This window comes from Lissotriton vulgaris, chromosome 2_1 (assembly GCF_964263255.1).
Source record: "Lissotriton vulgaris chromosome 2_1, aLisVul1.2, whole genome shotgun sequence".
Taxonomy (NCBI): domain Eukaryota; kingdom Metazoa; phylum Chordata; class Amphibia; order Caudata; family Salamandridae; genus Lissotriton; species Lissotriton vulgaris.
The window spans coordinates 781,277,503-781,303,383 of record NC_141687.1 but is presented as its reverse complement, the minus strand read 5'-3'; the positions used below and the strand labels follow the sequence as shown (position 1 = coordinate 781,303,383).

The 25,881-nt window shown below is 45.7% G+C and overlaps 1 protein-coding gene across 3 annotated transcripts in view; it reads left to right on the top strand.

Annotated features, from left to right (window-relative positions):
* The window catches only part of LOC147731157 (neurabin-2-like), a 681,485-nt gene that overhangs the window by 478,721 nt on the left and 176,883 nt on the right, over nt 1-25,881 (top strand). For all 3 annotated transcript variants that reach the window (XM_086956139.1, XM_086956141.1, XM_086956140.1), the window contains exon 13: nt 10,846-10,924. In XM_086956139.1, the coding sequence (XP_086812265.1) occupies nt 10,846-10,924 (79 nt within the window). The remainder of the gene's footprint in view (nt 1-10,845; nt 10,925-25,881) is intronic.

Here is a 25,881-nt window from a genome sequence, read left to right as displayed (position 1 = left end):
AGGGCAACATACTATGCAATATAAACTTCAAATACAAGTCAAATTATGCAATGCATGGTCATACACCCTTAAATTCAACTGTTGCACTGGCTGGATGTACAGCATGTGTGCAGATGTGTCAGTGTGCACTGCACCCAATTATTACTCTGTATGAATGTGACAAATTTTCAAATTTAAAGAAATAGTGCCAAAAGGCAGAGTACAGGCTGGTAATTGACTAAATTTCTTGAAGCATAGACTGTGTCGGAATATGAACCTGTAGGGCAAAAGGGTGTTCTCCATCCAAGGGCCAACTCATAGCTGTCCAGATTAAAAAAATACTCACATGTCATCATGCTCTGATAAACGTGTGGAGGGGAATAACGACTTCTCGGCAGAGCTTATGAACTGTTCATGGGGCAGCACAAATCACATAGCAGAGGTGTTTAGTTCACTGAAGCAGTATCCACAATTATGAATACACAAGAGGGAGTAATGGGCAGTTAATCAATCTCTCTTTTTACACTCCTGGGCAGGTGTGGTGTGATTATATTATTATGCATTCACTGCTACATTTCCACATTCTTCTACCACACAAGGAGCATATGCGACACTGGCAGTAGCAGTACAGGGTTCTCTTGTGCACAGTACTGGTAAGTAACGGAAACAGCAGAATAATCTTACCTAACATGAAGGGGTGCAGATCAGCAATAGATGTGCAAGTGTGTCTCACTGAGATTTGTAAAGTACTCACTTTTTTCATTAAAATCCAAGTTCTCTGCCACTTGTATCTCTCCTTCTAATGTCCCCAGCACCCCCCACTGCCCACCCAAATGTGCGTGTTGTCTTCCGGTAAGTCCTGTAATTCTGTTGCAGGATGCTGATATGAGTATTGGGGAACCTGGTGAAAGATACTGTTTTACAGTGCAGCAACTTGGGCAATCAGTTTCTTTATTTCAGAAGCTGAGCATCCTGAGGGTCCAAGGGATGATACTTGGATATTTGAAAATGGGCACATGCATAAAGAAGGCACAAAGACCGTCACACAGGAAAAACACCCTTTGGCAAATCATGTAGGGAAAGAAAATCATACCTTTATGTCTACATAGGACGAATATTCACACAAGCGGAAGAGTCACTTTTTCTTGGATCTTGTATGGGCTTGTTTTTACAACTGACGTAACTGTGCAACAAACATGCAACACTACAGCGGTTGCTTAAAATTCTGAGGTGGGAACATTGTATATTTTCACCCAGTTGTGAATAAAACGTGATTGTGCGACCTAAAGATTTATAATTTGGTAATTTCTTCTTTATATTGAGCTCGCTTCCGCAATTTTTGCCAATTTACATAGTTGCAAATGAAAGATGGTCCCCCACAGGTGACAGATCGTCTGTGATATATATACAGAGCAACTCTAATTGCGAGAGTCTACAGCTGAGGCGTTTTCCACATAATTTGCCATGTAATCCAACACATGCTGCCTAAACAGCATATTTTAACAAAAAAATGTTGATACTATCTCAAACAAATCAAATGTTACTAAAAAGGGGGTAACATGTCCTGCCTGCCACACAGTGAAAAACCCTTCACAAGTAGTGGCTGGTGTCTCTTACATTGCTATTGCTGTTTTTGGATCTTAATCTGAAAGTAATGAGGCAAAACATTTATACAGTGTTAACGTGTACATATGTTAAAATAATGAAGTAATACTATCAATGAAAGTGTGCTGCATTGTGCTATATAATTCTCATTTTTGTAGCCACAATAGTCAACCCTGCCGCGTAATTTAGACCTTCCCTGCCACATAAATTAGACATTCCCTGCCGCTACATTACAGTGGCTTTGCTTATTTAGCACAAACTGCCAGCGTACTGTGCATGGTGGGGGTGGTTTATAGTCGGTACAGAAGTTGAGAAATGCAACCAAATAAAGGCACAGGTCAACAGAAATGTGGAGAATACCCCGTTTCTTGACAGGATTAAGCCAATAAAAATTGACACAGACGTGAGGCTTTTCCTCTGCAGCAGTGGCAAGATTAAAAGATAAATTGTGGGCACTGATTAAGCGAGAAGCTGTGGAGCGAAGGGAGAGGTAACGGAATAAGGAAAAGGCAATAAAGACTGTGGGGGAGGGTATTGGTAAAGGAGACCTCAGCTTGGGCAAAATTGTGGACATTGCAACGTTTGAGACGCCAAGAGAGGCCCACATCTCAGTCAACAGTGTGAAATATGCTACACGCGCAGCATTGCCTGGATTACGAATATACTTTCTGCCTTCTGCATTACGTGGCGTTTCCTTTATTCAACTTTAGCATAATTTGTTTAACACCAGGAAAACAATGCAATTAAAAAAAAAAATTATATTAACAGGAAACGCATAATCTTGCAAGGCTGCATTTTCTGTAAGCCTGCCAGGTGTTTAAAGTATCATCATTTGCTCTGTGCTCCCAAATGCGACCTCGTCCATAAAAGCAGAGACAAAGTAAAGGTCAATGTCTCTATATAGTAAACTTCCTTTCATCGTTTTTTCACTCCTTATCAAAGCTGCACTGGTTCCACTGCTAGATTACAAAAGGAGAGATTCCTGCCTTATTGTAAATTGTTAACATGCCACACATTTGACCCTGCCCCCACGCTCACTGAATCCAGGCCATTTCACGCAGAACCACAGTTAACATACTTGTATTAAGGTTCGGACCGCTCAAAACCCATTATCACACTGACTCACCTGCTGGGGAGGCATACAGTGTGTCCGAGACGCAGACTTTTTGCTCTTGATTCCAGGAAGTGCGCAGCAGCGCACCAAAGATTAATGGCCTGCCTTGGACGGATCCCACTAGACAGGGTGATCAAGCCACGTAGCAATCAGCGGCAGAGAGGCCACCTGCCCCCTCGACCCACAGCGCTGGGACCTGGCAGTGGAAAAAGTGTTTCCTGCCTCGGGACCTGCCCTTCGGTTCCAAGAGCAGGTGGGCTGCACCAGTGTGGAATCTGCGCTTGAACACTGACGTACTGACGTTTAGCGCAAGACTCCCCCAGCCAATCACTGGCTAGATAGAGGCCAGTCATGGGCTGCCAGTCATTCAATGTCCTCCAAAAGCTTTCTGACCGCATTTCTAATTGGCTGTGAGCCCCAGAGTGCCCGCAGCTCACATATTTTTAGTGATTTAATGTCTCCTTGTCCGTCGGACAAAACAGACAATAAATCTTCTAGCCCATTATAAAAATCTGCTAGTTTCGGGCGTCGGGCGATAGGATTTCCCCACCCCTGGTGGAGCTAAATTTCCACAGCGACCACCACAAGGTCTGCAACCTTTGTCTCTCGCCAGAACACGAGGAAAAAGATTGCCAAGCCTGTGCGGTCCAAAAAGACTATCCGTGTTGCTGGGTACGACTACACGTTATGACACAACGATCTGCACCAGTGCCAGAAGATCTCTTTGATGAAGGCCCGACGTTCCAGAGACCGAGGATTCGGAGGAGCTCGACATAGTGTCTGAAGCTGATGACTACGACTCAGATGACCACATGGTCAACAAGGTCAACAAGTGAGTACAACTGCCCCTACCCCAGCTGAGAAAAAGAAGGCTCCGGTCAAAACTTCACCTGAAGGACTTAGTCGCGACTGAAAGAAAACTTCAGAGGCCCTGGCTCCGGAGACAAAGGAAAAGCCTTCTGGCGTCTTGGGACCGAGCAAGCCGCATATCGGTGCCCAAAAAACACAGTCTGTACTGAAATCGGGAATACATCCTACTCCCATTACCTCCAAAAAAATCTCAGCATCGAGCTCTTCCGCACCAAAAAACCAGAAGGCTTCGGATCAGAAAAAGATTACCAACTCAACATCGAAGCTGAAGGAGCAAAAAATCCCTTATAAGGCTCCAGAGCAGAAATCGAAACCACGTTCTGAACCGGAAAAAAATCGGCACTAAAAGGAAACGCCAACCATGAAAAACTGTTTCAATCAGATCCTATCGATCCAAAACAAAAAACATTGCATGTGGACCCTAAAACAGGCCATATTGTCAGTCTCCCCACAAACAAGAGGAAATTCGACACCTCACACTCTCCTGAGGTGCCTGTAAAGAACATAAACTTTGCAACTTCACCCCTAAAACCCTCTTCTCCTGTTCTTCCTACTAAGCCTTTATCTCCTGAAAAGCCTCCCATACACTCTCATAGACTCTCTCCACACTCATCACCACCACAGGATGATGGTGATGACCTAGGGGACGGGGGTGGACATAATGTCCCTTTAGATAACCCTGATGATGACACTACTATAACACAGGACACATGGGCAGATTACAATGATCCTGCAGATCCTCCAGACCTTCCTGAACCAGAGGCATACCCAACACGGCCATCTCTCCCAGATGACAACATAGGGTTTAGTCAGCTTATTAATAGGGCTGCCCAATATCATGGCGTTCAAATACATTCAGACCCCATGGAGGAAGACTTCCTGGTAGATAATTTTGCCCAGTCACAAAGGATAATACAAACATTGCCCGTGCTCAAAGGTGTCATTAAACATGCAGGAGACATCTTCAAGGACCCTGTCAGGACAAGAATTCTTAATCCTCACATTGATAAAGAATATAAACCTGCCCCAGATGATCTCACCTACATTAAAGGACAACTCCCTCTAGATTCTTTGGTAGTTTCCAATGCAAGGAAACGTGCCAACTCTCAAACCTCCGGTGATGCTCCACCCCCAGACAGAGTCCAAGCTACTAGACGCTTCAGGCAAACAAGTTGCCTCCCAAGCAGCTGATCACTGGAGGATAGCTAATGCACAAGCACTGCTTGCCAGTTATGATAGGGCTCACTCCGATGAGCTTGAGAACCTAATTCAGCATTTGCCTGACCAATACAAGGCCAAAGCCCATGATCTAGTCCAGGAGGGCAAGTTAATTACAAATGTATCCATTGAATGTGCCCTTGATGCAGCAGACACTGCATCTAGATCTGTCAACACCAGTGTCTTACAACGCAGATATGCATGGTTGCGCATTTCTGTTTTTAAACAAGAAGTGCAAACTACCGTCTTAAACCAGCCGTTCGACCAAGAACACCTGTTTGACACAGCTGTAGAAAAAATGAAAAAAGACGCGGACACTGCAAAATCTATGGGAGAATTGCAGTCTCCATCAACACGATGCTTCGTTTGTCGCGCCTTTTTTAGGGGTGCATCCAAAAACATCAGCACAAACACTGCTTCCTTCTCCTACAAAAGCCCCACACAAACATCTCCCAATTGGATATTTCAGAGGTGGGTACAGGGGAAATAATAACAAAGGGAAAGTCCGAGGTTACAACAATCTTACCTCCCCACTACCAAACAATGACTTCCCTCCGCCCCCTTCAGACCATTCCACTCCTGTCGGAGGAAGACTCTCACAGGTCCTACCTGTCTGAAGCTCCATCTCAACAGACAAGTGGGTAAGGCAAATTATCCACTATGGTTACTGCCTGGAACTTACCGCAACTCCCCCCAACATACTGCCCAAAGAGCGTCCCATGTCCACGGAATATCTAACTCTCCTCAAACAGGAAGTACCCTCAGTGCTTCAAAATCATACAATAGAACCAGTTCTCTTACAGCATCAAGGGACAGGGGTTTACTCCCTGTACTTTCTAATCCCAAAAAGGACGGGACTCTCAGACCAATACTGGACCTCAGACCTCTCAATTTCTACATACACTCAGATCACTTTCAAATGATCACTCTTCAACAAATCTTTCCACTACTTCAACAAGGCGACTTCCTTGCCACTTTAGATCTCAAGGACGCCTGCTTCCATATTCCCATGCACCCTGCTCACAGAAAATATATAAGGCTTACAGTGGACGGCCAACACTATCAATTCAAGGTTCTCCCAATCAGAGTAACCACAGCACCTAGGGTCTTCACAAAATGTCTTGCGGTAGTAGCCGCACACTTGCGGAGACAACAGATTCATGCGTTTCCATACCTGGACGACTGGCTCATAAAAGCCAAGTCACACAGCCAGTGTGTTCACCACACTTACAAAACAATTCAGCTGCTTCACGACCTGGGGTTCACAATAAACCTCACCAAGTCCCATCTACAGACCTCCTACCTACATCTGTATATAGGGGCCACCATAGACACTTCCAAAGCTCTTGCATACCCCAATCCAGTCAGGATTGCCAGTATGTAGACCCTAATCACAAAATTCCAACCCCAACACTCCCTACCAGCTCAAGTTTTTATGCAGTTCATAGGAATGATCGCCTCTTGCATTTTCATTGTACCTCATGCAAGACTTCAGATGCGCCCTTTACAGGAATGCTTAGCACGTCAGTAGAACCAGTCTCAAGATCAGATTTCACATCTGGTGTTGGTGGACAGCCGCACACATCGCTCTCTACAGTGGTGGAACACACAAAACCTTTCCAAAGGGCAGCCGTTCCTAGACCATGTTCCACAAATAGTGCTAACAGCGGATGCATCACTCACCGGCTGGGGAGCCCATCTTCTAACCCACACAATTCAGGGCAGGTGGACCACACAACAAAACGTGCCCCACAGCAATCACCTAGAATTACTTGCAATTTTTATAGCATTAAATTCTTTCCAAGTACATAATCAACAAGGCTGTTCTTGTCCGCACGGACAATATGACAGCAATGTATTATATACAGAAACAAGGAGGAACACATTCTTTGCAACTTTCTCAGCTAGCGCAAAGCATAGGGAGATGGGCCATTCCACAAAACTCAAATCTTCTGGTAGAACATCTCCCAGAAGTACACAACCAGATTGCTAAACTGCCAAGTCGTCATACACAGCAAATACACAAATGGGAACTTCATCCTCAAGTTCTTCAACCATTTTTCAAAATGTGGGGCCACCCAATCATAGATCTGTTCGCCGCAAACGCAAAATGCCCAACCTTCGCCGCCAGGTTTCCACACCCGTTGCCCAAGGGCAATGAGATATGGATAAACTGGTCAGGCAGATTTGTGTACTCTTTTCCACCACTCTCACTCATTCCGCTAGTAGTACACCAGCTCAAACAACGGTCTCTCAAAATGATCCTAGTTACTCCAACATGGGCCCGGCAACCATGGTTCACAACACTCCTGGAACTCTCAGTAGTTCCACACCAAAAACTACAGCTCCCCGCAAACCTGCTTACGCAGAACCATGGAGAGATACAGCATCCAGATCCAAATCAGCTGAACCTAGCAATCTGGCTCCTGAAGTCCTAGAGTTAGTTTACCTTAATCTCTCACCAGACTGTATGAAGATTATGAGGAAAGCCAGGCGCCCTACTACTAGAGCTTACTATGCAGCCAAATGGAAAAGATTTGTCATTTACCTCAATAACAACAAAATTGACCCGCTAAATGCTTCAATTCAGAACATTATTTGCTATTTGCTGCGTCTTCAAAGATGTAATCTGGCATACCCGTCTATAGAATTACATCTTGCTGCCATGGCTGTTTACCTGCAAAACAGACAACATTGGTCATTGTTTAGGGTACCCGCTTTTAAAGCGTTCATGGAAGGCCTTAAAAGAATAATTCCTCCCACAATACCACCCTTCCCGGTGTGGAATTTAAACATTGTCTTTACTAGGCTCATGTGTCCTCCACATGAACCTCTATACAATGACGAACTACATTGTCGGAGGGAAGGTCGGAAACAGAAGCGATAAGGCCGTAGCGATTGAATATTGTAGGGTTTGTTATTGATGATATTCAGTAACCCGTAGTGAATAAGCAGGATGGGAATAGATGGAATAAAGTCTAGTAACAAAACAATCCTTTGGTATAAACAAAATATTCCACAGCGTTATCTTCTAAGGGTTTTCCTCAGTTGAGTTGTCAGGTGGTCCATGTTGCTCTTGATACTTTCTGTGGTATGGGTTTCCGCGGGGTACCAAAGTCACTCAAACAAAGAAAAGAAAACAGCGGTCACTGTTTATATGCTGCGTCTCGAATATTATCTAATCCGTCACCACACCGTGTTCGAGGTTATAGAAAAACGTGACGGAGGGCTTTTGCTTATGTGCACGGACTATCCAGAGTATGTGCTATCGTGCTTCTGTCGCATGCGGGTCTTTTGGGAAACAAGCATGCGGAAAGAGGGGGGATAGGAGTACGCTAGTATGGCAAGGAAAACAAAGGTGTACTGCTTTCCCCAAACTCTCCCACCCAACTCCCTCCTGTACCGCTGTCTGCCACAACTCTCCTGAGTTGTGGCGGCTCGTGCGTGTCCCCCTCTCGGTCCTGGTTGGAGTCTCCTCGGTGGCCTCTCGAGTGGTGGCAGTGCTCCGTCGGCGTGTCCTCCTGGCCTCGTAGGTTTTCTTCCAGTGGCCATGCTGACTTTCGCGTCTTCCAGCTTTTTCTGCTGCTCCTGACCTCTTTGACTGCTTTCTGATTGGTCAGGCCGTTTTAGGGCTGCCGCTTCCAGGAGAAACGACTTCCGGGTCAAGTCCGGTGTACTGTGGGACGGGGAAAAGAGTCTTCGTTATCAGGTAGGTTGTTGTATCTGCGTCATCGCCCTCATCATAAATATGGTAAGGAATCCAACTTGGTGTATTGCCATCAGGATGTTTACCCCCATGGTTCTACTCCTCCTCACATACAGTTCCTTACATGGAGAGTAGCTTTCCTTGTCGCAATCACCTCTCTAAGAAGAGTAAGTGAGATCCAGGCTTTAACCATACAAGAACCATTCTTACAGATACATCATAACAAGGTGGTTCTTAGAACAAATCCAAAATTCCTTCCCAAAGTAATCTCTGCCTTTCATCTTAATCAATCTGTAGAGTAACCCGTTTTTTTCCCCAAATTCCGTAGCAGAGAGAGCTCTTCACACACTTGATGTTAAAACAACTATACTTTATCACATTGACAGAACTAAACCTTTAAGAAAAACAAACCAACTGTTTATAGCTTTCTCGCCACCTAATAAGGGAAACCCCATCTCCAAACCTGGTATTGCCAGGTGGTTAGTCAAATGCATTCAAATATGCTACCTGAAGGCAAAACGCACATTACCAATTCCCCCTAGAGCGCACTCAACACGCAAACTAGGGGCTTCAAGGCATTCTTAGGGAACATAGGCTTAGATGACATTTGTAAGGCAGCAACATGGGCTACGCCACACACCTTCACCAAACACTATTGTGTAGACGTGCAGGCAAAACAGGCTTCTGTAGGCCAGGCTGTTCTTAAAACACTTTTTCAAACCACTCCAACAGATACAGGTGACCACGGCTAAGGGAGAGCACTGCTATACAGTATATGCAAAAGTATGAATTCTGCAGCTCATATGCCTCGAATGGAAAATGCTACTTACAGTATGCATCTGTTTTTGGCATGTAGAGCTGCAGTATATAATACTCCCACCCACCTCCCCGAACCTCTGTGTTCCAGTGCTATCTTACTTCGATACACTTACATAGACATCTTTTCTGTTTCTACCAAACTCCATCATTTCTTAACATGGCGAAAAACTATCTGAGGATGGAGTTGATGCCCATGCGCACTTTCGTCCAAGGGAGGAGTCACCTCTCTAGACTTCAAAGACTTCTTCCAAGACAATAACAAACTGCAATCATCTGAGCCCAACACCAGATGGCGATCTATGCAAAAGTAGGATATTCTGTAGCTCTACATGCCAAGAACAGATGCATTCTGGTAAGTAGCATTTTCCTTTTGGGCTATCGTGGCTGGAGCTTCAGCGCCGTGCAGCCATTTTGGATGCCAGCGTGGCCACACACCCCTCATTTCTCAGTTTAGTTGTTGTCTTTCCACAACTCTGCATACTCTGGTTACTTTACAAGTCCACTTTCCACATGAATATTTTCCACAACTGTTTTTCAAATTTTCGTTACCTGGTGGAATTTGTTTATCAAAGGAGTACTCAAAATTGTAAGAGAGCAGCTTCGGTGAAATGTTATTATTCTGTAGTTTTTTGGAGCTGTGGTGTTACTTTTGAAATGCGAACTTGCCAATATTACATGGACACTTTCATAACAAGTGCCTTTTAAGTTTCACCAGTATGGTTTCTTCTACTGGTGACTGTAGATCCGCACATCCACCTGCTGTTGGTGCAAGGACATAGGTGGTTATACAGTCCTTCATCCCCTTTTTTTTTTTACAATTTCACCCATCAATTCTCCCACTTTGCTTCCTGTACCCTGTTTCAGAATTGCAGCCATGGCATGCTGATGTGCTGGTTGCAGATGTGCTAAACCTCAAAATGACCACCTTCATATGAACCCTCTAGTGCCCCCTCCACATGTTCCCATACTACCCAGTATTATTTTCCAGCTTTGGTACACATTTCCATCTGTCTCTACATTCTCCTTTCTGGCAGAATTTACCTTTTTAATCCACCCACCTTACAGGCCGTCTGATAAACTATTTTTTCTGGTGCCTCTGTACACCTTTTACCAGGGCATGGCTGAGAAGGAGCTGCACCCTGCAGCTTTAAGCAGCAGGCCATGTGTACCAGAGAGATTATCTGGCACAGAATCCTTCCTGGGAGGCTGCTTCTTTTTGGTCCCATTATCTGTTTAGTCCAGGTCCAGCTAAACTGTTCCCTAATTTTTGTCCGCTGCTGTTTGCTGTTAAAACATAATGTAAAGGATTTCTTGCTGGTGACCAATTGCCCATCAGTTGCTGGAGAGGTTTTAAAATTGCCAAGATTGCCCGATAGTATAGTTTAAGCCATTAGAAATAACAGTGTACATTTAGAGGTACATCCAATCAATTTTCTTGTTAACTGAGTACGTATGTCATTGAATGACTAGCTTTTAAATTGCTTCCATTACTTAGATGAGCCATGTTTCATCAATTTACTATCCGTTTTCTCAGATGAAAAAAGGAATGAAGAAAAACCTTCAGAATCAATTGAAACATCGGGAAAGCACAAAAGACGATTTCCTGATTTTGGGTAAGATCTTTTTTGGTTAACAAAACTTAAATGCAACAATCTATGAATTTGAAAAAAGTATAAATGTCATGATTTCAGTATGCAGTTCAATAGGTGAAAAGCATAGATCATTTAATCTCTACAGTGTTGAGGGAAACAACAACTTTTGTTATACACTGTCCGTTGTGATGGGAATGTCTCCTGCATGATAAAGGGGCATTCATACCTGCCCTGACAAACCTGACTACATGTGAAACTGATGTCCTGACATTTTGTTGGAACAGCTGCTGAGGGTATTTCCAAGGTCCTGAACCTCTCTGTGGCGTGGAACACAGTGTGTACTCTTTTTATTTTTGATTTATGATTGATTGATTGATCCATGTCCTGGGTTGTTGTCATGAAGCACAGGTGACAGAATATTAATGTTCATTGGCATTTGTATCTACAGCTACAAATGCCCTGCATACTCATGCCATCTAGTGTTGGGTCCGAAGTTGTGCAAGTTGTTTTTCTTCAAAGTAGTTTTTTGAGTCACAAGGTCGAGTGACTCCTCCTCTCAATGGTAATGCACATGGGCATCGACTCCTAGCTTATATTGTTTTTTCTCCGCCGTCTGGATTGGAAGTGTTTAACTCTGCTCCGTGTTTCGGCTCCATTTTGATTTGATTCTCCAGTTCCTTTCTCTAGCTTCAACTGTATTATCATTCACGCTTCTTAATCTGCGACTCCTACAAAAGCTCCGCCAGTTAGAAGTCTATCCACACATGCTCCTCTGGTAATGTAACACACACCCTTTCGGTTCTGCCCTCGTTGCCACACAAATTATCCTCACACAGATCAACACTCTGTATGCAACTTGTGCTTGTCCCCCGAGCACAAGGAAGCGGTCTGAGCCGCGTGCAAGTCATTCCATTCCAAAAAGGCCCTTCGGGATTGTAGAGCCTTTCACCTTGAGGTGTCCTACAGAGCCACTGACAACATCCCCGACATATTCAGAGAGGAGCACATCCATGAGCAGCCATTGAGTGATGAGGAGGGGGCCTTTTCTGTCTATTAAAGTTCCGGCTCCGAGCTCAAAGGGGACTTTGAAATAGAGGGCCCGCCAGCTCAAAAATCTGCGAGTAGGGCTCCCCTGCACATGTCCACCAGCCCAACACTGCGCGAAAACATTTGGTACTTCTGGTCTCAGATTCTCAGGTCTCTTGGCCACCATTGCTGTCTAGCTATGGTCAACAGCGAAAAATTGCTATGGATGCCCCCCTTAAAGTTCAACCCTAAAAGAATGTGTGAAGCAGAAACCATCTGCTTCGGCTTCCTTGGACCAAGACCACCAACAGGCTGTCTTCGGTGCAGAGCTGACAGGTGCCATCATCCAACTTGGCAGCGAGTGCTTAGTTAGTCCACCTCCAAGCCGAAAGCTTCATAGCTGAAGCAGTCTAAGCCGACTTCCAAGCTTGGTCCTGAAACATAGGTGGAACCATTTCTGCATAAATTACAGGAGAAGTTGGACACATGCCAGAAGTAAAATTCCTAACCAGGCACATACTGGACATATATTGGCCACAGCTTCCTCTGCTTCACCTAAAAGGAAGCTTACCTTTGAAGATGCTTCAGACTTGCCAGTCCCTCCTAAGAGAAAGACCATGGACAAGGTTACCAGCCCTCCACCCCTTCCCAGAGACGTTTTAGGAAGTGGGCTCTGGCCCAGGGCCCCAGACTTTCAGGGGGCCCCTTGATAGAGCCAGTTCTGTTCTGCAGAGAGTCTTGCCCTGATAACCTTGAATAATTCTTAAATAGCTGATTTTAAATACCGTTATTCCCTTAATTTATTTTTAATATGGGTGATGTGTGAATCTATTACAAACATTTTACAGAGAAATGTGTTTTTCATGCAACATCCGTAAAAAAAGATTTTTTAGATCCCTAGGTTTTCCTAGATGGCCGCTGAACCCGGGGCCAAAGACCCAGGTGACCCCCCCCCCCCCCCTTGCAAAACCAGGTTGTTTTGTGATACATAACTTTGATGCCTCCTCAATATGTTTTGGACCCTTGCCTGCCGCGGTTACTTGGGCCACCCACACGAGTGAGGTACCATTTTTATTGAGAGAGCTGAGGGATCGCTGGGTGGTTGGAATTTTGTCAGTCCGGTGATCCCACAACTTTCCCACACACAAATTAAGAAAAAAAAGAATATTTTTCTGCTAAATTTGAGTGTTGCAGGGGATTCTGGGTAGGAAAACGTTGGGGAGGGGGGTCCACGCAAGCCATACCTCCCTGGATTCCCGCAGGTGTTTAGTTTTCTGAAATGTGTGGGTTTGGTAGGTTTCCCTAAATGGCTGCTGTGCCCAGGGCCAAAAACCCAGGCCCCCCCCCCCCCCCCCCCCCCCCCCCCCAATGGCAAAACCTGGTTGTTTTGTGATAGTTAAATGTGATGTCTCAGCAATATGTTTTGGGGCCTTGCCTGTCGCGGGTACTTGAGCCACCCACACAAGTGAGGTACCATTTTTATCAGGAGACCTGGTGGATCGCTGGTTGGTATGAAATTTGTCTGCCCGGTGATCGCACATCTTTCCCACACACAAATTGGAGAAAAGTGGGTTTTTTAGCTAAATTTGAGGTTTTCTGGGGATTCTGGGTAGTTAAACGTTGGTGGGTCCACGCAATTCATACCTCCCTGTACTCCCCCGGGTGTCTTGTTTTCAGAAATGTGTGGGTTTCATAGGTTTCCTTAGATGGCCACTGAGTCCAAGATCAAATACACAGGTGACCCCTTAATAAATCAGGTAGCTTTGTGATAGATAGGTGGGCACCTGTGTTTTTGGTCCTGGGTTTGCAGATATCTAGGGGAACCTAAAAAAAAACCCAGTCATTTCTAAAAAGTAGACACCCGCGGGTATCCAGGGAGGTGTGGCTTTCGCTGATCCCCAACATTTACCTTCCAAAAATCTGCTGCAAATCTTATTAGCTAAAAAGTCAAATTTTCCTCTAATATCTGTGTGGGAAATTTGTGGGATCACTGCACGGCATACATTTCCTACTACCCAGCATTCCCCTCAGTCTCCTGATAAAAATGATACCTTACTTGTGTGAATGGGCCAAGTGCCTATGACATCGAAGGGCCAAAAATGTATAGAAATTGAGGGGGTCCAAAGCAGATATAAAAGAGCAGTTGGTTTATAAGGTTTCTTGGGTATCCACACACGTGAGGTATCATTTTTCTCTGGAGACCAGCAGGAATGCTGGGTAGTAGGAAATTTGTACCTGCACAGTGATCCTACAACTTACCCGCACAGAAATGTGAGGAAAATTTGACTTTGTAAGTAAATTTGAGGCGGGGGATTCTGGGTAAGAAAACACTGGAGGATTAATGCAAGTCACCCCCCCCCCCCCTAGCGCTCCTACGTATAAATAAAACCACAAAATCCCTGGCTATTGCCCCCACTGCCTACGGGAGGCAGAAAGAATGTGGGTTTTTTTGTGGGGGAGGGGAGGGGGCATTTGCATGCTCATCTTAGGCAGCCCTAATTGCAGTGGGCAAAATAATTCCCTGGTATCTAGTGAGCTCCCCCTCCCTCCCCCCCCCTCTACACACACACACCCCCAGGGTAGATTGGGGGCTACAGCCCCCATCTCTTCCGCAGCTCGTGAGGCTGATGTGGGCTAAAAGTCTAGTCTAGTCTCAAGGTGCCCGCACCAGAAGTATTCCCTGTGCCATGGCGTCAGATGCGTGGGAGCCATATGACTCACATGAGCACTTATGCATCGGACGGCGCCAGCACGTCCAAATCATGGAAGGGGTTAAACGTGCCCTTTGAAAAAGAACATCTTTTTGATCCTCAAGTGGGACTCCGCATTAGAAAAAATAAAAAATCATACTGAGATGGCCAAAGTTATAGTAGCACTCCAGACGACACCTACCTGTGTTTTTTTCGTCTCTTTAATTAATGTGGAGCCTTCAAATCCACCTCACCTGAGGCTTCCACCTCCCATCAAAAACAGCAAGTTCAGGGCTCCTACTCTCAGGGCTTCTATTGAGGCTTCTATAGAGGTAACAATGGCAGAAGATAGAAGTAAGGGTGCCTCACCCTCTACCAAACAGTGACTACCCTATCCTTCCACCTGATCACATAACACCTGTCAGGGGAAGAAATCACAATTTCCTACCCACATAGCAATTGGTCACAGAAAAGAGGGTAAAAGCCATTATCCAACATGGCTATTGTTTAGAGCTCATTACTACACCACCCAACCCTTCAGCTCATGTTCACAGGCTGTCAGACGAGCATCAAACATTACTCAAACAAGAAGTTCAAGCTCTTCTCCTCAGAAGTGCTACAGAGTCCGCCCCTCTCAAACATCCGGGTTCAGGTGTATTCCCCCTGTACTTCCTAATCCCACAAAAGGACGGGTCTTTAGGGCCAATCTAAGATCTCAGGCCCTTAAACAAATACATCCGATCGGAACATTTCCACATAGTTACCTATCAGGATGTCCTTCCACTTCTTCAACATGGTGACCTTATGGCAATACTAGACTTAAAGCACGCCACATACCAATACATCCAGCTCATCTTAAATACTTAAGATTGGCCATAGCGGGCAAACTTTAAAAGTTGAAGGTTTTGCCATTCGGGGTAACCACTGCACCTCAAATGTTCACCAGATGCTTAGCAGTGGTCGCAGAGTGTCTGGACAGATAAAATGTCCACGTATTCCCTTACATTGGCAACTGAGTTATCAAAGCCAGCACTCTTCATCAGTTCAAACAGCAAATTCAAATGACAATAGATCTTCTCCACAGTTTGGAGTTTACTATAAACATTTCCAAATCTCACCTACAACCATTACAGGTTCAACCATACTTGGGGGGCACTCCTAAACTCACAGATTAGTTTACCCCAATCCGGTTAGCATTAAAAACCTTCAGACAATACTGCCCCACTTTCAAACCAACAACTCACTCTGCACCCAGCCGCCTCTGTGCCGCTGAGGGTGCGTGTTAGGTGCTCCCTCATTGCCCCCAACCCCCAGGGCTGGTCCTAACCCCTGACATTGACCCCGAGCTCCGATTATACCTACCTGCAACCAACACCTCTTTGCATGCCCCCAGTCTCTATTGATTAACATTGTTCCCCAGTGACCGAGTTTGACCTCTGCACCCGGCTGCCCTAGTGCCGCAGTCTCTACATTTAGCTGGCCCTTGTCCAGTGTCGGTCCTAAAACCTGAAGGGGGCTGGAATTGTAACTTGTGTACCTACCTGTTAAATTACAACTTTCTGTTCAAGGCATATTAGCTGTAGATTGTATACTGGTGCTTAAATCGCCATATGGTGTTGGGCTCAGATGTTTGCCCTTTGTTTTTGTCTTGGAAGAAGTCTTTTGTAGTCACGAGGTAGGTGTCTGCTCCTTAGGACAATAGTGCGCATGGGCATCGAATCCATCTCCAGAATGATTTTTTCTGCCATCAGGTTCAGATGTGATTTGTTGAGGTCGGTGTCAATTTCGAACCCCCCTTCGATGTACAATCTCTATACACTTGACGGTATTGTTTCGATTGCGTTTCCTTTTCGACATGCATCTTTAACAACAATCTCCTTAACCTCGATCTTCGATGGGGGCCATTAGGCCTATCCGCGCCAACCGCTCTTGCAGTCATGGAAAGGACTCCTTTTAAAAAATGCCCTGAGTGTGGTGCTAAGTTCCCACACACGGACTTGCATGAGGTTTGTAACCTCTACCTCACCCGGAGCACGAAGACTAGAACTGCAAGGCCTGTTCATCTTTCAGGTCGAAGAAAACCATCTGTGATTGTTGGGCTGGACGTCATGAAAAGTCTTGCGGAAGCAGCTCGATTCCGGACATCTTCGAGGCATATCCCAATGTCCAGCCGTAGCAACAAGGTGATGATGAAGAATACATCTCCGTCTCCGAGGCCGACTTCGAAGAGGAGGCACTCACCCCAGCTCAGCAGTCCATGAGTACTGAAGCCCCTTTCCCAAAAAACAAACCTAAGGCTCCGGTAACGCCCTGGCCCTCGGGTCGACACCGGCAACATGTCTCAGACGCCCAGCCCACGGGCCCGGCTATGAAACCTAAAGCGAAGCCTTCAGGCTCGAGCCAACCCCATTCCGGTGCCGAAAAGTCACCTTTGCCACTGAAACACAAAACGAAAGATGTGCCACGCCCTTCTTAGTCTGCACTGAAGATGGCCTCGAGGCCAAGCCCTCGGCATTGAAACATATCAAGGACAAACATTTGGAATCGAAAGAATCTTTGGAGCCGATAGACTATGGAGCCGCAAAAATAGTCAGACTGAAAAAAGTCTCGGACTCAAACTCCTATAGCAAAACCTAAGGAGACCAAAACCCCACAGAAAGCCTCAGAAACACGGTCCAAAGAACATTCGGATTCAGAATATTCAGCACCGAAAAAATACACTTTACCCACACAACAGCTACCTTATTTTTCAGATCCAAAACAAGACTCTTTTTATTGACTGAGAGACTGGCAAAGCACGCCAAGCCTCCAAAAAAGAGGAAACTGGACACTTCAGAGGAGTCTGAAATACCCTTGAAGCGAAAGGAGAGTAGTACTAACACCTCCCCTCCGGCTCCTCCTCTTCCAGTTGATCCAAATCTTCTGATTACTCCACTGCACTCCCCACAACATACTTTTCCTCCTCAAACATCCGATACTGAGGATGATCATACTGACAGGGGAGGGAATATAGATCCACATGGGGATGATGACGCACATACCATCCCAAATGACGTAGACCCTTGGGATGATTACAACACAGATCTCGACCCACACAATGACCCGCACCTCTATCCATGCAGGCCATCACCACCAGATGACAATATTGGGTTCTCCCAATTAATAAATAGGGTTCCCAATACCACGTGGTACAATTAAATTCTGATCCTTTAGAGGAAGACTTTTAATTGAAACCTTTGCACCCTCGCAAAAGTACACACACACCCTGCCAATGTTAAAAGGCATGCTTAAACATGACCCAGAAGTTTTTAAAGACTGTCAGAGCCAGGATTCTCTACACCAGAATAGATAAAAAAATATATATAAGGCAGCTCCCAATGACCCATTTTACATTAAAGGTCAAATCCCTTTGGATTCTCTTGTGGTGTCTAATGCACCCAAAAGGGCATACTCCGAGTACAGGCAACACCTCCCCCCCCCCCCCCCCCCCCCGCCCCCCCTCCTGATAAGGAGTCAAAATTAATAGACGCATCTGGTAAACGGATTGCGTCACAGGCTGCAAATCAATGGTGGATAGCCAATGCCCAAGCTTTACTGGCCAGATACGACAGGGCCCACTATGACCAGCTTGAAAAGCTCCTGCAACACCTTCCTGACCGGTACAAACAAAAGGCCAACGACCTTATTCGAAATTAACAAACACCTCAATTAAATGTGCGCTCAAAGCCACTGATACTGCATCCCGTGCCATTAACACTAGCGTTTTGTTGCGAAGGCCGCTTGGCTCCTGGTCTCCGGATTTAAACAGGAGGTGCAATCTGCTATCCTAAATCAGCCTTTTGATCAAGAGCATCTTTTCGGGCCTTTAGTCGACACATCTTTCGAAAATATGAAAAAAGATATAGAAACTGCTAAGTCCATGGGGGCCTTACAATTCCCTTCCCCTAGAGGCTTGATTCGCCGCTCCTTTTACAGAGCTGGCTCCAGGACCATTGGCTCAGAACATCCCTCTTCCTCCTACAAGAGCCCCACTAAAACGTCCTCCAAAGTATACTTCACAGAGGCTACAGAGGCAACAATGGTGAAGGAAGAGATTGCAGCAACAATAAACGCACCTCCCCTACCACCAAACAGTGACTTCCCTACACTTCCACCCGATCATCCCACTCCTGTCGGGGGATGTCTCTCACATTTCCTACCTGACTAGAATTCAATCACAACACAGGTAAGACAAATTATCCAGTATGGTTACTGCCTGGAACTCACCTCTACCGCCACAAACATTCCTCCCAGATAACGTCCAATGTCCTCAGAACATCTGACACTTCTCAAACAAGAGGTTCTCTCTCAATTACAAAAAAATGCAATAGAATCAGACCCCTTGAATCACCAAGGCACAGAGGTTTACTCCCGCTATTTCCGAAGTCCAAAAAAGGACAGATCTCTCCAGCACATATTGGACCTCAGACCGCTAAGCCTCTACGTTCAGTCGGATCCCTTCCACATGGTCACTCTGCAACCGGTGCTCCCACTGCTTCAACAAGGCGACTTTCTCTCAACTCTTGATTTAAATGACGCACACTTTGATATTACCATTCACCCTGCTCAAAGAAAATATCTCTGGTTCGGGGTAGATGGTCAACACTACCAGATCAAAGTCCTCCCATTCGGGGTGACTACAGCACCCAGAGTCTTCATCAAATGTCTTGCAGTAGTTGCAGACCATTTAAGGAGACAACACATTCATGTCTTCCCTTATCTGGACGACTGGCTCATAAAAGACAAGTCACACTGCAACTGTGTGCAACACACACACACAAAACAATCTAACTGCTTCACACCTTGGGATTCACGGTAAACCTTACCAAATCCTCCAACCATCCAACATACAACAGTGTCTAGTGGCTACAATAGACACTTCAAACACTCTAGCATACCCAAACCCAGTCAGGATAAGCACCGTACAATCTCTAAAAGCAAAACTTTAACCTCAACACTCACTACCAGCGCAAGTGTTCATGCAATTAATCAGGATGATGGCCTCTTGCATTCTCATCGTCCCTCATGCAAGACTCCAAATGTATCCCTCACAGGAATGTTTGGCACGTCAGTGGAACCAGGCTCAAGGTCTGCTAACAGATCTGGTGTTGGTAGACCACACCATTTGCTCTCTGCAGTGGTGGAACACACAACACAAATAGGGCTAACAGACTCATCGCTCACCGACTGGGGAGTTCATCTTCTAACCCATACTATTCAGGGCATGTGGACCCCTCAACAGAAATAATTCCACATAAATTGCCTGGAATTGTTAGCGATCTTCCTAGCGTTAAAATCTTTTCAACTCCACCTCTTAAGCAAAGTTGTCCTAGTCCGTACAGACAACATGACAGCAATGTATTATATACAAAAACAAGGGGCGGACACACTCCAGCTTTCACACCTAGCTCCAAGCATATGGAGATGGGTCATTCCTCAAAACGTATATCTCCTTGCAGAACAATTCTCCCAGGAATGCACAATAAAATTGCTGATCTACTCAGAATACAAAAACAGCAGATCCTGAATGGGAACATAATCCTCAAGTTCTGCTTCCATTCTTTCAAATGTGGGGCCACCCAGAAATAGACCGGTTTGCCACACACCAAAATGATCAAGATTCACATCCAGGTACCCACACCCATTGTCCAAAGGCAATGCGCTATTAATGAACTGGTCATGCAAATTTGCTTACGCTTGTCCGCCTCACCCACTCATTCTGCTAGTGGTTTGGAAACTCAAACATCATTCCCTCACAATGATCCTTATTGTTTCAACATGGGCCTGACAACCATGGTTCACAACCCTCTTGGAACTATCAATAGTTCCTCATCAAAAGCTACGCCTCTCACCAAAGCTTCTCACTCAGAACCATGGAGAGATAAGGCATCGAGATCCCAATCAACTCAACCTTGCGATCTGACACCTGAAGTCTTAGTTTGGCTACCTTAATCTCTTCCCAGACTGCATGAACATCATTAAAGAGGCTAGACGTCCTACCACTAGAGCTAGCTATGCCACAAAGTGGAAAAGATTTGTAATTTACTGTAAAAATAACCAAATCAACCCACTAGATGCTTCCATTAAAAACATCACCTGTTGCCTTTTGCATCTACAACAATGTAACCTAGCGTATACATCCATTAGACTACATCTTGCAGCAATAGCAGCCTATCTCCAAAACAGACATTTGTCTTTGTTTAGGGTACCAGCTAACAAGGCATTTATGGAAGGACTTAAAAGAATAATTGCGCTTAGAGTTCCACCCTCTCCAGTATGGAACCTAAATGTGGTACTTACCAGGCTCATGTCCCCCCCCAATTGAATCTATGCATAAATGCGAATGACAATTTCTCACCTGAAGAGTAGCTTTTCTGGTTGCCATCGCCTCTCTCAGAAGTGTCAGTAAACTCCAGGCATTAATCATACAAGAATAATTTTTACAAATCCATCCTAACAAAGTGGTTCTTGGGACTAACCTAAAATTTCTACCTAAAGTCGTCTCTGCTTTTCTCCTTAACCAGTCTGTAGAACTCCCAGTGTTTTTCCCTCTAACAGACTCAGTTGCAGAACAGGCTCTTCACACTCTGGAGGTAAAAAGAGCAATACTTTACCACATTGAAAGAACAAAATCCTTTAGAAACAATAAACAACTTTTTGTGGCTTTCTCCCCACCTCATAAAGGCAATCCTATCTCTAAAACAGGGATTTTTTTTTTTTTTTTTTTTTTTGAAAACCTTTATTTTCCGGACACATAGTACACAGCGTCAGCCTACAACCACTGCGGGCCGGCCGCTATGACAATATACAATCATCCCGAGGTACCTTGCATTGCAGCAGATATGAACAAGAACACAACAATGGATTTGCAAGGAGCCCAAGGAAAAGGATAACGAGGGTTTCATTTTATAATTTTGACGAATCGTCCTAAAGTCAGACAGGGTAGCTGAGTGGGCGAACCACATGAAGGATGTTCAACAGTGATTCATCTCTATTGAAATACTGGCGTGAATCATTCACAATAAGGATATACAATCACAGAGGTAGATGTCGCCCCAAGTAGCGCCCGCCCAATCAATGTATAAATCAGGAATTACATCTAGCTTGCCTACGGTATGACAGGATATAGAAGGGACCATCATATAGCAGTGATAAAGGATCCAATGACGTATAAAAAAGCAGTCATTACATGTCAAGATTCGTGACAGGATATGCGCCCTCAATCGATAGTGGAAAAAAGGAAGGAAGAGCAAGTTCTGTAATCATTCAATGACTATGTATGAAAATCGGTATCTATATCATAGAATCAATGAACCAAATGTTAAGGACGTGGACGCAAAACACAGAGAAAATAGACGTTTCCTAAAGAACCAAACCCAACCTCCCGTCTGACCCAAGATACATAAGAAGAAAAAGAGAAAGAAGAATAAAGATAAAAAGAAGGCCATAGAAACGAAAAGAGAAAGGAATAAAGCCCCACCCCCCCACCCTGCACGTCGAAGAGGCTATGGCCCACCCCCCCCTACTAACGTGCCTGTCGCCCCAAGAGTACCCACATATGGGAAAGACGGGGGGAAGACAACCCCCGGAGGAGAAAGAAGACCGGAGGAGGGCCAGAGAAAAACAAATAAGTTATAAATGGATTCGCACCTCGGCCGCCCCTCCCCTGGCCCCACCAGGACCCCGCACCAACGTTCACCTCCCCAGCTGTCCAATGCAAACACCAGCCTTGTCCGCAGCAGAACCAGAAGAGAAAGAGAAAACAGCTTCAGCCTTGTCCCTGTCGTTCCAGCCAGTCAATAAAGTCTAGTAGAGCCACAGCCATCTTGGATGAGAATCGCAACTGTAAGGACCATGACCGAGCATAACACCATCCACAGTGGTCTGTCCAACGCGAAGCCGAACTGAGCAGAGCTACCCAGTAACGGTGGAAACGCGGCAGCCATACCTCAAAGTTGACCGACCAGGGCCATAGCAGCAACCCCATGATGAGACAAAGGGATCCACTGAGGGGCCATAGAGTAAACCCTATACGTGGCGACCAAAAAGATGCCTCCTGCCGATAAATAGGGTCGAGAGTCAGCAAATTCTCCACATCTTGAATGGACAGCGCAGCGGCCACTAGTTCCTGGGCATCCAGTGTCATGACATACGTCTGGGTAGATTGGCCGCCTCCGTCGGGCACAGGATAGGGCAAGGCGCACAGAGCTTGATGAGCAGCACCGCCGAGCAGTATTGTATCTAGTCGGCCCTCTAGGTCCTGGGCTTGTAAGCGCATAGACGATCGCAGGTTATTCAGAGCGCCCAGGACAGCAGCAATCCCAGGCGGGTCTTCTGCATCAGTTTCATGCACCCGGAGGGCGCCGCCATATTGTCGTTTTCGAAAATGTCCACCGGTGCCCATCGCCATTACGAAGCGCCAGTGGTAGATCCACAAAGCAACGCAGCCACGGGGTTAACAACAGCGAGTCTGTCACTGGTCACCAAGACCCGGCTACAATGTTGCATGCACCTCGATGAGGTATCCGATCAGTCCTCCGGGGTCGGCCGTTCCAAATATCGGGCGCCCGGTGAAGAAGGCACCCACCGTAGCGCTGAAGGACAATATGGCTCCCAGTGTCAGCCGCAGGGCAATTTGGAGGTACAAGAAGGCTTCGGCCACAATTGCAATGTAGCAAGCGTAGTGGCGCGCAGGGCCGGGTGATACAATGTAGCCAGAAAGGAATTGCTACAGTTGCACGCCAGTCGCCCGTTCCTCCGCTGCAAGCATCCGCAGTCGTCGAGTTCTGGAACAGCAGTCTCCGGGAACAAAGACCCGGTCTCCAGCGGGCAACGCTGGAACGAAGGCAGGGACGAATCGATAGTTCCACCGCAAGATATTCAGCGGGAAGCACACCATCAGAATCAGGATCGCCACCCGGGTCCGAAACGCCGACGCTTTATCAGGATTGAAATCAGGATGAGCGGCGTTTCGGAAGGAAAGCGGGCGGGTCGGCGGAGCCGAGGAGTCAGGCGGCCATCATGGTTGCAGGCTAGGCTCCTCCCCCCTAAGTGGATTGTTAAATGCATCCAAATATGCTATGCTGATGCCAAACGCAACTTAACCATTCCCCCTAGAGCTCACTCCACACGTAAACTAGGGGTATCATTGGCATTTTTAGGGAACATTCCCCTAGATGACCTCTGCAAAGCAGCAACTTGGTCTACACCACACACGTTCACAAAACACTATCGTGTAGACGTGCCAGCAAAGCAAAAAGCTAGTGTGGGCCAGGCTGTAATAAGAACACTTTTTCAAACAACTGCAACAGATACAGGTAGCCACCGCTAAGGAGGTAACTGCTGTGTGTAGTCTATGCAAAAGTATACGATCTACAGCTCCTATACCTCGAACGGAAAATGCCACTTACCAGTGTGCATCTGTTCTTGCCCTGTAGAGCTGTAGATTCGTATACGCCCACCCGCCTTCCCGGATACCTCTATCTGTTCCAGTACTATCTTACTTAGATTCATTACACATGGACATCCTTTTTCTATTTCTTACTAACTCCATCATAACCCTCCATGGCAAAACAATCTGGAGATCGAGTCGATGCCCATGCTCACTATCGTCCTAAGGAGGAGTCACCTCCCTTGTGACTACAAAAGACTTCTTCCTAGACAAAAACAAAGTGCAAACATCTGAGCCCAACACCAGATGCTGATCTATGCACAAGTATACAATCTACAGCTCTACAAGCCAAGAACAGATGCGTACTGGTAAGTAGCATTTTCCTTTTCCTCCATAGGTTAACATTGAACAGTTTGAGAAATGCAGTATCCACATTTATACTTAAAATCTGTGATTTTACATAACATATTTTACTGCAACAATGTATCTTTGCGTCTAAGTAATAAACATTAAAAGTAATATTTTTATGAACAATTGGCCTCTGTTTTAGTCTTTGAGTGTGTGTTATAATTTCTTACCTGAGTTTGTACAACAAATTCTTAAAACAACCCTCTGATGAGCCTAGCTGCTCGATGGCACTACCACAAAAGAGAGCATTTAGTATTACCTACTTTAGCCTCTGTAAAGCCTCTGGGGATCCTCTGGACTCTGCACACCCTATACCTTACTTTGTTATAGTGTATACGGAGCTAGCTTCCTACAATGATGGAAGATTACACATGCGTCCATTGCAGGAATATCTGGCTCGTCAGTGGTCTCAGTATCAGCGCTAGTTGACACATCTAGTGTTGGTAGCCTGCCAGACTCAGTTCTCTGCAACTGGTTGAACACCAACAACTTGCTGAAGAGGCGGCCTTTTCTCAACCCATTTCGCATTACTCTCATGACTGTGGCATGACAGACTGAATGGGTTGGTTACCTGCTAGACCTCACAGTGCACAACCTATAGGATGCCAAGCACCAGTCTCTACATCTGCTACCTAGAGCTACAAGCGGTTCACCTAGCATTAAAAGCATTCCTACTTTACCTGACTCACAAGGTTGTCCTAGTCCGGACGAACAATATTACAGCCATGTATTATCTTCAGAAACAAGGGGGAAGAGGAAGACCCAGTGTATACAAGTCTTACACCTGTCTCGGACCATCTGGAAATGGGCTCTACATCACTGTATTCACCTGTTAGCGGAATACCTTCCGGGAACAGCCAACGACTTTGCAGACCTTCTCAGCAGGATCCACGGATGGGAACTCCACCCACATCCTCCTACCCTACTTCCAAAAGAGGGGCTTCCCTCAAACCTTTTTGCCACAGCAGAAATCGCAAAATGCCCATACTTCCCTTCATGTTCCCACACCCACTATCTATGGGTGATGCACTAGTTGGTCAAAGATATTTGCCTATACTTTTCCGCTTTCCCTCTAATTCCATTTCTGGTTCGGAACCTCCGGGCTTCTCTAACAATGATCCTAGTAGCTCCCACCTAGGCTCGCCGGCTTTGGTTCACAATATTACTAGACCTTTCAGTAGTTCCACACGAGGAGCTTCTCAACAGGCTGGACCTTCTCAGTCCAAATCAAAATTAACCAGATCCCAACATTCTCAACCTAGCAATCTGGTTCCTAAACTTATAGAATTTGGTTAGTTTATCTTGACAGCAGATTTTATGGACATTCTTAAAGATGCATGTAGACCTACCAATAGGACCTGCTATGCAGCAAAATGGAAACGTTTTGTTTGCTACTGCCACTCAAAACAAATTGACCCTTTCAC